We start from the raw sequence: 14,331 nt of genomic DNA on the forward strand, positions 1-14,331 counted from the left end.
AGTTTCAAGGTGCTAGAGCATGAGATAGGGTGAGTAAAGAATCATCCGGATGACGACTTCGAGGTGGTTGAAGAGGGCTGAGAGTGGGAGAAGAGACTTCGACGATCTTAGATGCCTCATGAGCAGAGATACACGCAGTGGGTACACTCTTTCCCTTTTCTGTTGGCCTATTTCCATTTGGCAGGAATGGAAGTTGAGTACCTATCTTAGGAAAGAAGCAAGAGCTCAGCTAGTTAAGATCTAGTACCGATGCCAATGTCAATCACCGTTGAACCGAGAACACAAGGAGACTCATCTATGATAGCAAATTTCTCTAAGTACGCTACTTGTTTTCTAGGCGTTTGAGAGCCACTGTACGCTCAGCGTCAACTCTCCCATATCGAATTTGACTTTATACTCTCTAACGCTGATTGAATTTCCATCTCATCAATGGTGAATTTGCTGCTGCCTTTCCCTCCAATGCTCGTCCACCTCTTCGAGCTCACAAAGCTATCAATAACTCTTCTTCTCCTGGATCCTCATTCTTGGAATTTCCACCTTCCGATTCCTATGGTAATGGTGATCCCTTTCCTGGTGTCCAGCTAGATCCACCTCCAAATGCAGATCCAGGTGTCTGTGCCAGAATGTTGTTACTTCTGACAGGTGTTACCGGCCCTGTTGAGCCATCGATTGGCAAAGGTGGAGGTGTGTCCGTCCTTGGGACATGCTGATCGTCCTTGCGAGGCGGTTTAAAGTTGACCTCCCGACCAGCTCGATAAATATCTTGCAACATCGTCTCCAAGATTCCGGCATCCTGGAACTCGAGATACTTCTTATACAACTTGAGTGCTGTCCGTGAATCTTCGATCGAATCGTGGGTCTCCATTTGAATATCTTCCTTGAGGAGATACCACGCCAGAAAAGCGAGCGATAGCCTTCTTAGCCGAGTTTTAAGGAAGAACAAGTCGATCGTGTCGATGACCTGTGATTTAGGAATGTGTATGTTGATGACTCGAAAGTCTTGTTTTAGTCCGTGACCGAGGAACTTGCATCCGAGGTTAAGAAGAATCCACATCTTCTTGTATGCCATCTTCAATGACAAGAGACTATGTTTCGAAACTCTAGGATCTAAGTCTTGTTCAGTGATTCCCGAGTACGATGTCAAGTAGTCGACAATTGGTTCTTTGATGTTAATGTAATCATCGATGAAGGGCGTGCCTTCATTTTCCCCCTGACCACGGACAACTGATGCGCGAGCTAGTGCGTACACTATCGGCCGTATAGTTTCTCGCTCACCATCAGAGTTCATTTCAATTTCGGGTTGTCGCACAGCAACAAACTCAGTGTCCAGTGCAATGATAGTATCGGGGCCAGGGGCCTCGGTTTCGGGGTTGAGCACTTGATATGTCTTTGTTGATGGATCGGCGTTTGGACTGAAGAATGTTAGCAACATAAAAGTTTATAGCAGGCTAGAACATACTTGAAGTCTTGGTAAAGTATGGAAGTATCGATGTTGTTCTTCCATTCAGTATCGATCTTGTTGTTTTCATCCTTTATCTGGTATGCAATTACAGAAGGGACCTTCCAAGATGTGTTGAAAGCAAGTGCCTCTTCCGTGCTGACCGATCTCACCAAGAAGTCATTGAAAAGATGCCATCGACTCTCTCCAGGTGCTTCTGGTTCTGCATGTGCCACTATTCCTTTGGTCAGCCGTGAGGGGCGATGGGGTGTAAGAGACTTACCATTGACCATCGAGACAAGATGTGACTTTTGCGTTTGTCCACTCTCAATGTTGATGGCCATACCTGTCAATGAATAGACTGTGATGTTATGAATGCCCCTCTGGAGATGAAGTTTCAGGTCTTCCCCTTCGTAACAGAAAAACTGTCCTTGCTCTACAATGATTCCAATCTCCTCGGGAAGCCAGCCTGGTGTTGACCAAAGCATTCGTTGATCTTGGTTCGTGATGGCAGTGTTTAGCATGAGTACAGCCGGTATACTGTGAATGCTCTTTCTCGTCGCTATGGTTTGGTACCGCTGACATCGACTACACCATCCTTTAGATGTCGTTTCTCTTTCAACACTATTTTTGAGAACCTGAGAAAAGCTGATGCGCGGTAACTTGGCATTTCGGCTCCCGGCCTTTTGGCAGTGATAAGTTTTTGCTCATACAGATTCAGCATCAAACTTACAGGGGATGGATAAAGCAGATCATTGACATATGTTGATCCTGGTCGAGTATATTCGCTCCTACAGTTTATGCATCTGATTGAGGTCGTTGCGGAAGTGGCCAGTACCTAGACGATTCAGCAAATGCCATCTGATTTCAGTCAATCAACCAACCTGGTCCATGGCAGTCGATGATGGGTTGATAGTCTTATAGTCATGCACGATTTTATCCAGGAGAAAGCGAGTGAGTCCCTGGAGCATAACGTTAAGAGATGATCCATGAGGATCCTCTTCGAGTAGACCAAGAGGACCAGCTGAGCCAGTTAGTAATGATCCATATCAGCGTCACTCAACATACCCTGAGGATGACTGCTTAGGGTTTTTAGTAAATTTGTTGCTTGACATATTGACCCTTCAGCCTTTTGAAGCATATCAAACAAGAATCCAAGCTCGCACAGCAGGCATATCTCGCTCACGCAAGAGGTAGCAGCGTGTTGAAGAGCAAGGTTTCGAATGACAGGGGTGAAGTGCATGATTTGTAAAAGTGAATTGGCATATGAATTCGAGATATGAGTCTCGAGTCCAGAGTATCGCGTGCTGTTGTAAAAACTGCTTCTGATCAGTGACCTTGCATTTGCGAAAATTGGAGAATACGAACCCGAAGTCAAAGTCGTCCACACCGAATTTGCTGTATTTGATCTCAACATTTCGATACATGACTGGAACGTCAGACTTCTTGCTTTCAAGTCCCATATCAGTAAGAGAGCTGATCAGCTCGTCAGCCTTCTTATCATTGGCAGCAGCGTTACTAGTGGCGAGCTCGCGAGCCTTTTCACTGAGGAATTTGGGAGCCTTGAGCCCAGAGCTTCCTGACTTATTTACGTTTCGAGTGTTCTCAGCCTGGTTTCTTCGCAAACCCCGAGTATTACGACCGTACAGTCCAAACTCAGTCGGCTTGAGCCCTGCCAGGAACTGTGGATCAAACTTAACAGGAGGCGCTCCAACATCGCAGGGTATGTCTGGCCAAGCGGATGCCAGAACATCTCGATAATGCGGCAATCCTATCATGTTCAAGGGCCTAAAGCGATCAGTAAAGGAACAAACGTTCAACTCGGTATCAAAACTCACGTATCTGGGCCCCAATCAATGTTTGGTAAGGGCTCTTCAGGAGTCGCGAACTCGATCGGAGTTGGTAAGTCCACGAAATGGAGTTTTGTTGGAGATCCCCAGAGATGAATAGAGCAATCAGCATCTGTGAGGGCAATTGCCTCACCGGAGGGTGCAATCTCAAACATGCTCAAGTAGGAAGTAACATTAGCTAACCGTACGTCGCTCGTGTTAGGATTCATAAGGTCAACAACATGCATCTGCCCACTCTGTGAGACGACGATGCTAGTTGTCAACATCCTTGGATGCATGCGCACGTAAGCAGCGCCGGCTGGGAAAGGGATAGGGGGCATCGATGACATCTTCTTTATATCGAAGACGTTGAGGAAAGGGTCGAGCATATAATTCTGGCCTTGCCTCAAAGAGTATCCGCACGTTACGATGAAGTCGTGCTGAGCATCCATGTCATTGATCAAGGCAGAGTGTGCATTCCAAGACTTGACAACAGCAAATGTGACAGGATCTAGTAAGTTGACAGAGCCGGTCTGAGTTGCGGCGCATATATAACGCCCGCGTCTCATTATCGTGTACTGATGTTCGGTAGGTACCTAGCGGAAGTTAGTATAGCTTTCAATTACCGAGAAAGTGATACTGACCTGTTTGACAACATCACCCTTAATGAGGTCAATGACAAGCATTGTATCTTGCATTCCTGCAGCGATAATCTCTGCCGTTCCCTTAGACGTAAAGCTCATACATCGTAAATCTTTCATATCATCATGTCTGACAAAGATCAGCATCAGTCAACCTCCTATGCAGTTGTATCATCCTACCTGATGTGCCATATAGGCAGTCCTCTCCGAATAGCCATATGCACATCTTTGGCACCCAGGGACACAATGCCTTTCTCATTAACGAGTATTTGACGAATCGGTCCATCAGAGGATGCATGGGCCCTGAAAGAGGTATACCGCTGTAGTTCGGTCCCGTAGAAGGAAGTGACTCGACCCTGGAACACCAATCAGCGCCAGTTCAGCTTCGGCGTCTTACCCTTTCGACGTACATATTCATTACCCGTCCAAAGTAGTTCCTGGGAGTTGTCGAAGGTCATAGTCGCAACCGGAGTGGGCATCGCGTGCACGCCCGGAGGCGGGAACGGAATCCGGGTGACCTGTAGAAGAACTGGGTTAGCATAAGCTTGACACCTCATTCACGACTGAATATGATTATTTTCAAGTTCATGCAAGACAGACACCTTTCTATACTTGAAACATATGAAAGGTTTAAATTACGACACAGACATCGCGAAACATACCTCAGCCCAATCGCCGTCCATTGTGAAAGGATATGGGCATTATCTGTAAGCGCATAGCTTATATAAAGAGCGCGAGCTTGTGCGCCAGCCTCCGAGAGGACTGGGCAGAATTGGAGAAGCGAGAATGGTAGTCCAAAACACAAAAGTCAATAAAGCTTGCCCGTTCAATATTCACACATTGGATTCTTTGATAGAAGTAAATGCCGGTGACGGAAGTGGGATATCAGCTCCCAAGCTTGGAGGGGCAGCAAGCTCCCATTAGCCGACGTTCATCCGGCGCGCGAAGTTGACGCGGTTGAACTCCAAATTCGAGGAAGGTAGAGAGCTTTCTATCTTTCCGTCACAGATCATTATGCAGAAGCTACGGTTTATCTTCTTCTTGTGGTAAGTAAGCCTAGTGGGTGTTCCTGCCCATGGAGGTGCGTTGTATGGTGCTGTGCTGGCCATACGAAATGAGCAGGACCAACTATTGTTCAACCCAATTCGATATAGGTGCAAATTGAAGAAGACTTCTTACACCATGTTTCAAAACTCAACTACCTTAGGTACCTTAACTACAAAGAGTGTATCCACTTAAGGTACTTTACTTGAGGCAAACGGCCATGTATATATAGATTTCACTCACGAATAAACCACAAACCATCTAGACTGGCCAACGTTGCTGTTGAGAGTAATTGCAGTTGTATTAATCTACTCCCGTATACAGTCTATCTTGCCCCGTCTATCTTGAACTTGTTCTATACCTATTCGCTAAACGCCGCAAAAAAGGACTAGCATGAGTCAAGTGTCCGAGCATGAAAACACGGCACGTTGCCAGCCGCCAAATATCATCGTGTATCATTAATCAATAATCGTGCCTAATGGTCTTCCAAGCAGCCCAACCCTTTCACAAAGTGGCTTTGACTGCTAAGTAAGTCATTGTCTGAAATTTTGGTGGTTCCATAAAACAAAGCCGCCAGCTTGTGTCACGAAATCATGCCGCAAAACCTGTCCTCGAGTTTTAGGAATCGCGGGAGAGCATCCGTAGATCGAGAATACTTGTAGCACAAAAGACGTTTCCGCAGCAAGGGACTGCCGAGTCCGGTCGGTGAGAGGCTGGGCGACCCTTTTTTTAAACCAAGATAGGTTTGATCGGCAGCAACTTGGTGGCTCGCTTGTTGTAAATCGCCGAGTCTAAATAAGTGCAGGCGAGCCAAAAATTCCAACATTTGATGCCTCATCATTTCGTGGCCTTGGTCGTGGATCCGACCGGGAATACTGAACGCGAAGACGCTAGTATGAGTCGATATGCGAACCAACCCAAAGTAGAAAAGCTGCTTGGAAGAATGTCAGCTTCACGATAGGGTCGAAGTCGCCGGATAAGAGGAGAAATGAGGCGGGACCGGGGTCGTAATACGATCGTCGCTCATTCCGGTTAAGTTGCTATGATGCGAATTGCATTGGAGCAATTTCTCATGAAACTTGGTAGACGGTGAAATTGACGGGGAATGCGTGGTTGCTGAACCCAGGGACTTTAGAGATGGGTTCTCCAGTAGGTTCGACCTGTACCTGCCATCGTGTCTTGGTGAGGGCTCCGACTTCATCCCATAGTCGCTGGAAGCTTGCTTGGTCGTGTAAATAAGCTGATCGCGTGCTAGTCGAAGACGGCCCTGGATGGTTTGTGCCGACCTGGCGGCCATATATCAACGCATTTTTGGTGCCAGGCTTAAGGAATTCGACGACGCGCTTGCCAATGTAAAGTTGTTGAACCCAGTTGAAGAGGTGAAAAAAGCTGCCTGCATGAACCATGGTGATCTTGCCGCGCAAAGAGGCCATATCCTTGTCGGCGGGATCAAGCATATCGCCCGCGACAAATGTTGCATCGAGTGAGTGTCTGTCCTGGAACAAATCGTAGCCAATATCGATGAACTTGGACTGTAGGTCGGTGCCAATGAGTTGAGCGCCGTCAACTCCATCTGCACGAAACTGCCGAATTACTTGTCCAACCCCACATCCCAGATCAAGAAGGACATCTCTAGAGCCGGCGACGTTAAGGCGGAAGAGAGCTTGTTGGTAACGAGGATCTTTTGGATCTGGGATGTATAGAAATTTCCATCGCCCAACGCAAGGGTACTGTGAGATGCACCAAGCCTTCTCTCGCTGAATGCAGAAGGTCATATCAGCTTATGTGCTAGTGTTCAGGGACATATACTTACGACGCGGCGTATGTGGCCGTCTAAATCATTATAAGGAATCTTGCTGTAAACCTCGAGAAGATGTCGAGCTGGACCAATGTCTTTAGGGGGATCCTCAAGATAGGTCCAATCCCGCACCTTCATGACATCCATGCTTAGCAACATGGTGAAATGAGTGAAGTTGATGTCAACGGTTGTGCGACCCAACTTAAAAAGTGACAAGGTAGATCAGTTGCTGTGGGACGACGAAAAGGGTTTATTGTCTGCGTCATTGAAAGTGTAATGCCGTTGTGTCAGCTCCAGTTGAAAGTGTGTTGTTGCTGAAGAATGAAAAGTGAAGTAGGAGAGAGAGAGAAGACCCCGAAACCTTACGGCAAGAGACCGACAGCCGATGATGCCATTTCAAGGAAACAAGGGCGTTTCAACAAAAACAAAAAAAGGGAGAGACGGGAGACTCGGAGATCAAAAATTGTCTGAGACAAGAGAAAAGAAAGCGAGAGTGAACGAGCGAGCGAGTGGATGCTACAGCAGAGAGTATGTAAGGTAACGCGCGGGTTACGAAATAAACTTAGTAGGAAACCTTAGAAGCAAAGGAGGTAAATCAAAGCAGGGTAGGGACTTTTGCGGTTGTCATATCGCCGAATCAACTAATAAGCTTGCCTTGCATTTGCATGCATTGCCCATGAGACGAGCGAGCAGGACAAGGTTCAAGGATAAAATCCATACTACGTAGTATGTACCTACAGTTGCCGCCCTAGGGAGCTAGGTAGGGTAATTAACTCAGGGATCCATAACATGAGCGCGGATACAAGGAGAATTAGGGTCGTTTCAACAATCTAATAAGCATAGAGCAATTAGGGGACATGGCTTTGTCCAAAGACCAAGCTAATCGAGAGAAAGCCCGAGTAAGAAAGTCGAGATGCAGGGCTCTAGAACTCCTTAACTCACTTTAGTTAAGGCCAATGATGTACAAGGGCAGCTCCTTGAGGACAAGACTCGAGAGATTCTGGAATCGTCAACGAAATTGATCCATCCAATCCAATCAATCAGCCCAAGCATTAATCCCACGACTGCCGCTCCGGCTGCAACCACACTCTGTTTCCAGGGCTGTTATAGCGCTCCTTGGCCCACTAGGAGTTCCCGGAACTCTTCTAATACCCACTCTCCTATCCCTGGGCTTGTTCAAAAAGTCTCCATGTTTGAACGCCTCCGGCCTCTCACTCGGGACAACTTTTGTCACTGAGACGAGATATCTGGTTGTTGATTAAAAATATCAATTGCCCGTGTAAGTGGATTTCGGAGAGTTTATTCAGCTGCACCAAAGTGAAAGGCCGCGGTTCGACTTGTAAAAGTCTCAACCCCCTAGACCCCCAAAGTGCACAAGTGCGGTCATATCGTCTGTTATTTACCAGTCAGTTATCAATCGTCGAGACAACAAAAGCAAGCAATTTCGTCCCATCACTTCGTCACCAGCACGCCACTCATTGTACAACTTTCTTCGGGTGATCTTTCATCTGTGAGTTGTCAGATAGTATTCCTTGTCTCATTGGCTCCGTCCGCAGTAAAGACCAACAGAAGCAAACATATGTAAGCTCGTTTAACTAACAGCTGATGACCTTGATATGCTTCGCAATCAAGCGGGGACCTCATTCTACAGATGACTAGGGTATTAACTTACCCGCTAGCCTCCGCCGCGGAAAACAACGCCGAGAATGCGGCTGCCAGGGGTTATTGAGACAACGTCTCAAAAAGTCTCAACGTCCCGTCTTGCCGTGGTGTTGACAGGGCCTGTAGCTAGCATCCTGATACACCAGAGGGCAGATCCGAAAGCTTAACACTTGTAGTTGTATCAAAGATGGCTATCTAATCCATTTTCAGCCCGAATGCTCCCTCCGCAAGCATATGGTTGTACAGTAGACTGGGAGTATTTCCTTGGTGAAGTAACGGACAGTTGAGGTTTTTCAGGCACCTCTCCCCAGAGTCCAAGACCCAAGTTGGGGGAATTTCCGACACTTGTTCAGGTCAGTCTAGGGACCTTGATAAACATGATTACCAAGTACCTTATACAGGTGGATTCTCGTCAAGACAATAACCCAGAGGGCCTTTCAAATCCCAATATCAGGGCATAATGCCAGCACTCTGAGATTACAACTGACTGAGATTCAATCTGCGCTCACCCAGGACTCTTCCTTCAACCTGAATACCTCATTCTTCCGTTCCTAATTGCCATCGATAACACTATCGCAAAATTCATTTGTAACGAATACCTTTCTTCTATCCGATTATCCCGAGTGTTAAGCCTAGCGTCGGAAACGTTGAAAGACCGAGTCTTGTTAGGAAGCTCTGAGCACAAGACAGTATTAACGATGAATTAATGAAATGTTACTGCAACCCAATTACCTCTTCACCAATGTAACTCATAGGTGACCTTTTGTAACCTCCACTCCCACCACACAATCTTTAACTTAAGCTTTAAGCTCGAACTATAACACACCATCCCGCTGCTCTTTCCATATTCAATTCGTTCCTTAATGAAGATCTTGCGGCTACACAACTTATGCGGAAACATTTCCTGGCACGCTAGCAAGAGATAGGCAGGTTGTCGTTCACTAGCCCCTGGTTTTCAGGTGCCAAGGACTCTCACCTCACATCGTGTTTTTGGTATTGGATCGCTTCAATGTTATATAGTTGTGCCCTTCTGACCTGTCTTTATATAGCCTGCCTACTACGTAGACGACTTAAAAGTTTCAGGAAACGCTAAGTTTGGAAGAGACTCGGTATAAGAACGCTATTCTTCACTGTTCCCAAGTAAGATGCATTTAAGGACATGGCACACGGACTTCATTTCACCCCATCCAAGCTACTAAGTATTACAGCTTCCTTTAACTTCAATCGTGGCTTGTCATAAGTCCCTTTGTAAACGTACAGCTTCGGAGACCTGTAGTTCGTGAGATAGGGTACTTCGATAGCGTTATGGGCGACTTATACATGCTGTCTCTGTGAGTTACATGTTCCTGACACCGATTCTTATGTTTGTAATCACTGTTCACAGAAGTAAGATTGTGACTGCGTCTGTGTCTGTCATTGACCATCTGGTTAACTCTAACGAGAGGATGGTTGGATTTGATTGACGTATGAATACAAAAGGGGGCCGATAAATCAAAGCGGTTGAGAAAGGCCAGACTTGAACTAACATATACTGTGGAAACTCAAGTTGACATTTTATGCTCTAACAAGCTGATGGAATGATGATAAACGTCTCATTGATTACATGGTGGCTGCTGGCCCTATACACCCAACTCCAGGGTAGCTGACTAAGCGAGCAACAGCTCAGGCCGAGCATTTCCCGCCACACTCCGAAAAATTCTTCCTTCTCCGTGATCTTGTCAAAAACACCCACACAAGGGCAGCCCATTCCCAAGTCATCGGGGCCGAGTTCTTCCTCTTCCGTCGAGGCGTCGCCGTCGTATCGCATTTATCCAGCTCCGAGATCCCAGAACAAGAGTCGTGTAAGTCGCCATGACCAAGATATAGCTTCCCTCATCCACAGCACGAACACAATCATGTTGTCGCGTCTGTCCGCAAAATCATTTTCCGTGACATCCCTCGCTTGGTTCACGATCGTGTGCACTTGGTCAACATCGCGTCGAACTATTGCTAACAATGGCTTCGTCCAGTGATATCGTTGCGCGTCGCGCAGGGCTTAATTTGGTGGAACGCCGTTATATCGCGTCTCATTATTGGAACAATTGAAGCATTGCGCCTGTCAATACTCATCTCCGCATATTTATGTGTCGATTAACGATCGTCCTCGCCCGTAAAATCCCTCGAGTGCCAACCGACTGTACCATTTGCATGTCAAGCCAGCTGTAGCTATGAGTGCAAAGCTAGAAACCGAGGCTGAGGATGCCAACATCTCATATCCTTCACCCGGCGCCGAGGCGATGGAAGCTGGCCCTTTTTACAACACTGGTGGTCGAGACGTTCCGCAAGACCACCAAGAGCACGAGCATCATGAGCATCATGAGCCCCATCACGAGCCTCACCATGAACAGCCAGACCATCATGCGCCGGAACAAGTACAGCATGTACAAGTTCCAGAGCATAATCAGAATGACCTGCAACCTCAAGAACCAGAAACCCCTCAACAGCACGTTCCTCGTCCTGCCAATCTGGAAGAACTTCAGCTCGCAGCCCAGTTGGGCCAGGGCCTAGCTGGAGCGCCCATGATGTCCACTACAGACCCCAACATGAACGTCGAAGACCCCAACTTGCGAAGCATCATGCCTCACCCCGACCCCGACCAACAGCAGACGCCGTCCTATGTTCACGATACTCCGACGAGCGACCAAATGGTGTCGCACGCCATGTCTGTTCCTGTTGGGCCGCCCATGGGCCCCCAATACCCTATCGACAGTAGTATCCCACCCAGAAAACGATCAAAGGTGTCAAGGGCATGCGACGAGTGCCGGAGGAAGAAAATTAAGTGTGACGCTCAGTCAGATACTGGTGACGCTCCCTGTTCTAGTTGTGCTAGGTCATCTATCAGATGTCTCTTCAGCCGCGTACCGCAGAAAAGAGGCCCAAGTAAAGGGTATGATTTTGTTACCTGTAGTTACCCACCGAAGGAGAAAGACTGACAGCCTCAACAGATATATCAAGGAACTTGCAGATCGTATCCATAGCATCGAGAACAAGCTCGAGTCCGATGGAGGCCTGAGTCAAGACGACATAGACAGACTCTTTTCCACGGACCGACCTCGACAAAGCCAAGGCGAGGACGCTGCCCGAAAACGACCCTTTTCCAGTATCTCGACAAACGATTTTGTCACGCCCTCGCGACAAATGCCATGGGGCTCGGACCACAGGATGCAGGCCTCGCCAGGGACTTCTGAAGCATATTCATCTTACAACAATAACAACTCATTGGCACCCCAAGCTACACCCATCAGGCCGGACAATACGCCCTCTAAACCTCCCGTGGCTGCCATGGACGTATCAATGCCCGATGCTCACGAGACCGTGGACATCGATGAAAGCATGCTACAGAGGTTAGTGAGCCTTCGCCGAACCCCCTTCCTGCAACTAACATGTCGTTATTTAGTTATTTGTCAACTGTTGGACCTGTGTATCCGATACTACCAAGCACAAAGAGTCGAATGCAGGCGTTACTCGCGCAGTGCCCGACATCTGTTCAGAATGCATTTGCCAATGCCCTTCCTGCTGTCGTAGGATCCGGTGGTGACACGAAGCTCGCTAGCTTGCTACTTATGGAACGCGAGAGTGACGAAGCCCATGCCACACAAGCCACCTATATTGTGCATGCCCAAACGCTATTGCTGCTTATTATCGACGCAGACTGGCGTTCATCACCAACTTTGCCCTACTTGCTTTCTCGTGCGGTTGGATTGGCCAATTCGATCAACCTATGGCGATACACTCCCGTCGAGTTGGTATTGGAGTCTGATTCAGACTCAGATGACCAGCTATCAGTGCGGATATGGTGGTCATTGATCCTGATGGACCGTTGGCATGCTGTCGGCAAAGGAAAACCACCAATGATACCAGACAATAGTACAGTCGCTCCTCCTGGCCTGGAGAAAATCCTGGGAGACGTGTGCTTTTACCTTGCTCGTAAGTGATACGCAGTTCATCTCAAGTAACTGTTGATTGTTAAACGGGATTCTAGGACTTTCGAAGCTGCTCAACAGTCTCTGGCATGCTATCTTCACATTGCAGCTGGGAATGTCCACAACTGAGGAGATAGTGGCACGCATACTCGCAGATTATGTTGAGAACTACCGAGAAGATCTCCCGGCGCATATCTTGGCTACGTCGCATCCCGTGGTGCATCTGGCATACTGGCACTGCAAGCTCATGGTTGTGCTTTTGACACCAGGCGCCACACCAACGGAGACGTTATGGCCTACCAAGGAAGTGATCAACCTTCTCTTCGCAAATGAGCACCTGCGTAGTCCACTCGTTAATCACTTTGTGTCTCTTGTCACCATGTCTCTGGCGAAGCTTGTCAAGATCGACAAGTCGCGAGAAGAAGCCACACAGTTGATCAAGGACATCGTGGAAAAGCCCAACGAAATGTGGAATGGTGTTCGCGACAAACTTGCGGAATTCTTGCGTCCAACATCATCAGTGGAAGCGGCAGCAAGCCAAGGCCTTCAACACCTGGCAGACCTTGCCACAGCACATGAGGGCATTGCGCCGGGAGGTGATGATATCTCATTTGGGCCATCATTGGCATCAGGATATTTGGATATGGCATAGGACATCATTGAAAAAAAACACAACAAGACCTATGCACACACTTGTGAAGAGGCGATGACCATTGTTTAGGCAATGAGTCGTGTATGATTGATTATTATTCCCCTTCTTGGTATTTGTTAAACTGGGGTAACGAAAAATGCGGAACAATGATGGTAGATGATAGTTGCCAAGCTTGTGCCACGAACGATGGCGTTTGGTTTTGTTGAGATACTATTTTGATAGTTATCAACTTTGATATTCGTAATCCCATAATTGTCCTATCAAAAAGCTTCACAGCCGGACTTTTCCTTCGCGTGCAGTAGCGGTTCCAAAACAGAGTTTTTCCCACGCTGTCATAACCTTGTCTGGTCAATCATAGCTCGAACTGTTATATAGCGTCAAATGAGACAAAGTCAAAATCGTGCATATTCTAGCTATACCTGATCGACACTGACTTTTCCATCTCCGAGTACCGGACCAGCTAAAAAAACCGACGTTTCGGGAAACGAGTAATGGGAGAATTGAGTTTACGTAAATGGGTCTTTATCAAATTAGAGGCTTTTCCCACTCGACTACCGGCAGACTAGCAGTTAGTTAGGGCAACAGGACTTGTTTGTGAAGCCGCCGGTCAGTACACCGTAGTTGAAGACGAAGGCTTCTACTATTCGATTAGTTAGTTAGTAAGAAAGAAAGTACGTGGATACTATGGCTCCGCTTAGCCGTGCGAACGACAAAGGGGCTGGCCTGAAATCCCTGAAGCTATGTTTTGCTTGCTAAGTTGTTAGTTACTTAGCTTGTGTGGTTGGTTGTCGTGGCCGAGGACATGCGAGACACTTGTTTTGTGTACCGTACCTGACTGCCATTTTCAGAAGCAGTATAGAAACCTTCTTTGCTTGATATGAAGTACGTACATACGCTGTACGCCCCCCTCCAAATGCAACTTGGACTGCAGGTCAGGAAGAAAAAGACCAGGCCAGGCCCTGCATCACTGAGCTGATGCTTCTGTGCCGGACCGGGCCCGGTATGGATCGTTAGATGCATGTACAACACAGAAGCAGAGCACGGAAAAGCAAAGTGCATCTGTCTGTTTTGTTTGTGTGTATCTCCGAGCTTGAAAAAAGCAAGTAGCGTACATGCAGATGTGCTGAAGAATCTTTTATGTGTGTGGGGTCTTTGGTGACATTTTTCATGACAGTATCCAGCCTCTGGACTATTTTCATGGGGACCTCGGATGATCGACGGTGTCTGGAAACAATCAGGAACATCAGCAGAGCTTGTACGTAAAGCAAGACACATTGAATATAGATGGATGATGATGTCCTGGTC

The 14,331-nt window shown here is 47.4% G+C and overlaps 3 protein-coding genes across 3 annotated transcripts; 1 reads left to right on the forward strand and 2 right to left on the reverse strand.

Moving 5' to 3' along the window:
• Positions 1-290: 290 nt before the first annotated feature.
• On the reverse strand, positions 291-4,767 carry BKA55DRAFT_557454 (ubiquitin carboxyl-terminal hydrolase-domain-containing protein). Its single transcript, XM_046191802.1, has 11 exons — positions 4,571-4,767; positions 4,319-4,426; positions 4,089-4,264; positions 3,912-4,038; positions 3,277-3,863; positions 2,807-3,226; positions 2,507-2,757; positions 2,323-2,462; positions 2,172-2,276; positions 1,460-2,121; positions 291-1,412 (listed from the first exon to the last, which is right to left on the reverse strand). Exons 1-11 carry the CDS (start codon positions 4,589-4,591, stop codon positions 548-550), a joined length of 3,462 nt encoding a protein of 1,153 aa, XP_046053697.1. The 5' UTR covers positions 4,592-4,767; the 3' UTR covers positions 291-547.
• Positions 4,768-6,022: 1,255 nt separating this feature from the next.
• BKA55DRAFT_534920 (uncharacterized protein) lies at positions 6,023-6,909 on the reverse strand (the record flags this gene model as incomplete). Its single annotated transcript, XM_046189649.1, has 2 exons — positions 6,023-6,709; positions 6,766-6,909. The coding sequence occupies 2 exons, from the start codon at positions 6,907-6,909 to the stop codon at positions 6,023-6,025; spliced, it is 831 nt and encodes a 276-aa protein (XP_046053698.1).
• Positions 6,910-10,619: 3,710 nt separating this feature from the next.
• BKA55DRAFT_502543 (uncharacterized protein) lies at positions 10,620-13,026 on the forward strand (the record flags this gene model as incomplete). The annotated part of the gene is made up of 4 exons (XM_046186931.1): positions 10,620-11,338; positions 11,397-11,795; positions 11,849-12,378; positions 12,434-13,026. 4 exons carry the CDS (start codon positions 10,620-10,622, stop codon positions 13,024-13,026), a joined length of 2,241 nt encoding a protein of 746 aa, XP_046053699.1.
• Positions 13,027-14,331: the final 1,305 nt, after the last annotated feature.

The sequence above is a fragment of the Fusarium redolens genome (assembly GCF_020744475.1).
Source record: "Fusarium redolens strain MPI-CAGE-AT-0023 chromosome Unknown BKA55scaffold_3, whole genome shotgun sequence".
Classification (NCBI taxonomy): domain Eukaryota; kingdom Fungi; phylum Ascomycota; class Sordariomycetes; order Hypocreales; family Nectriaceae; genus Fusarium; species Fusarium redolens.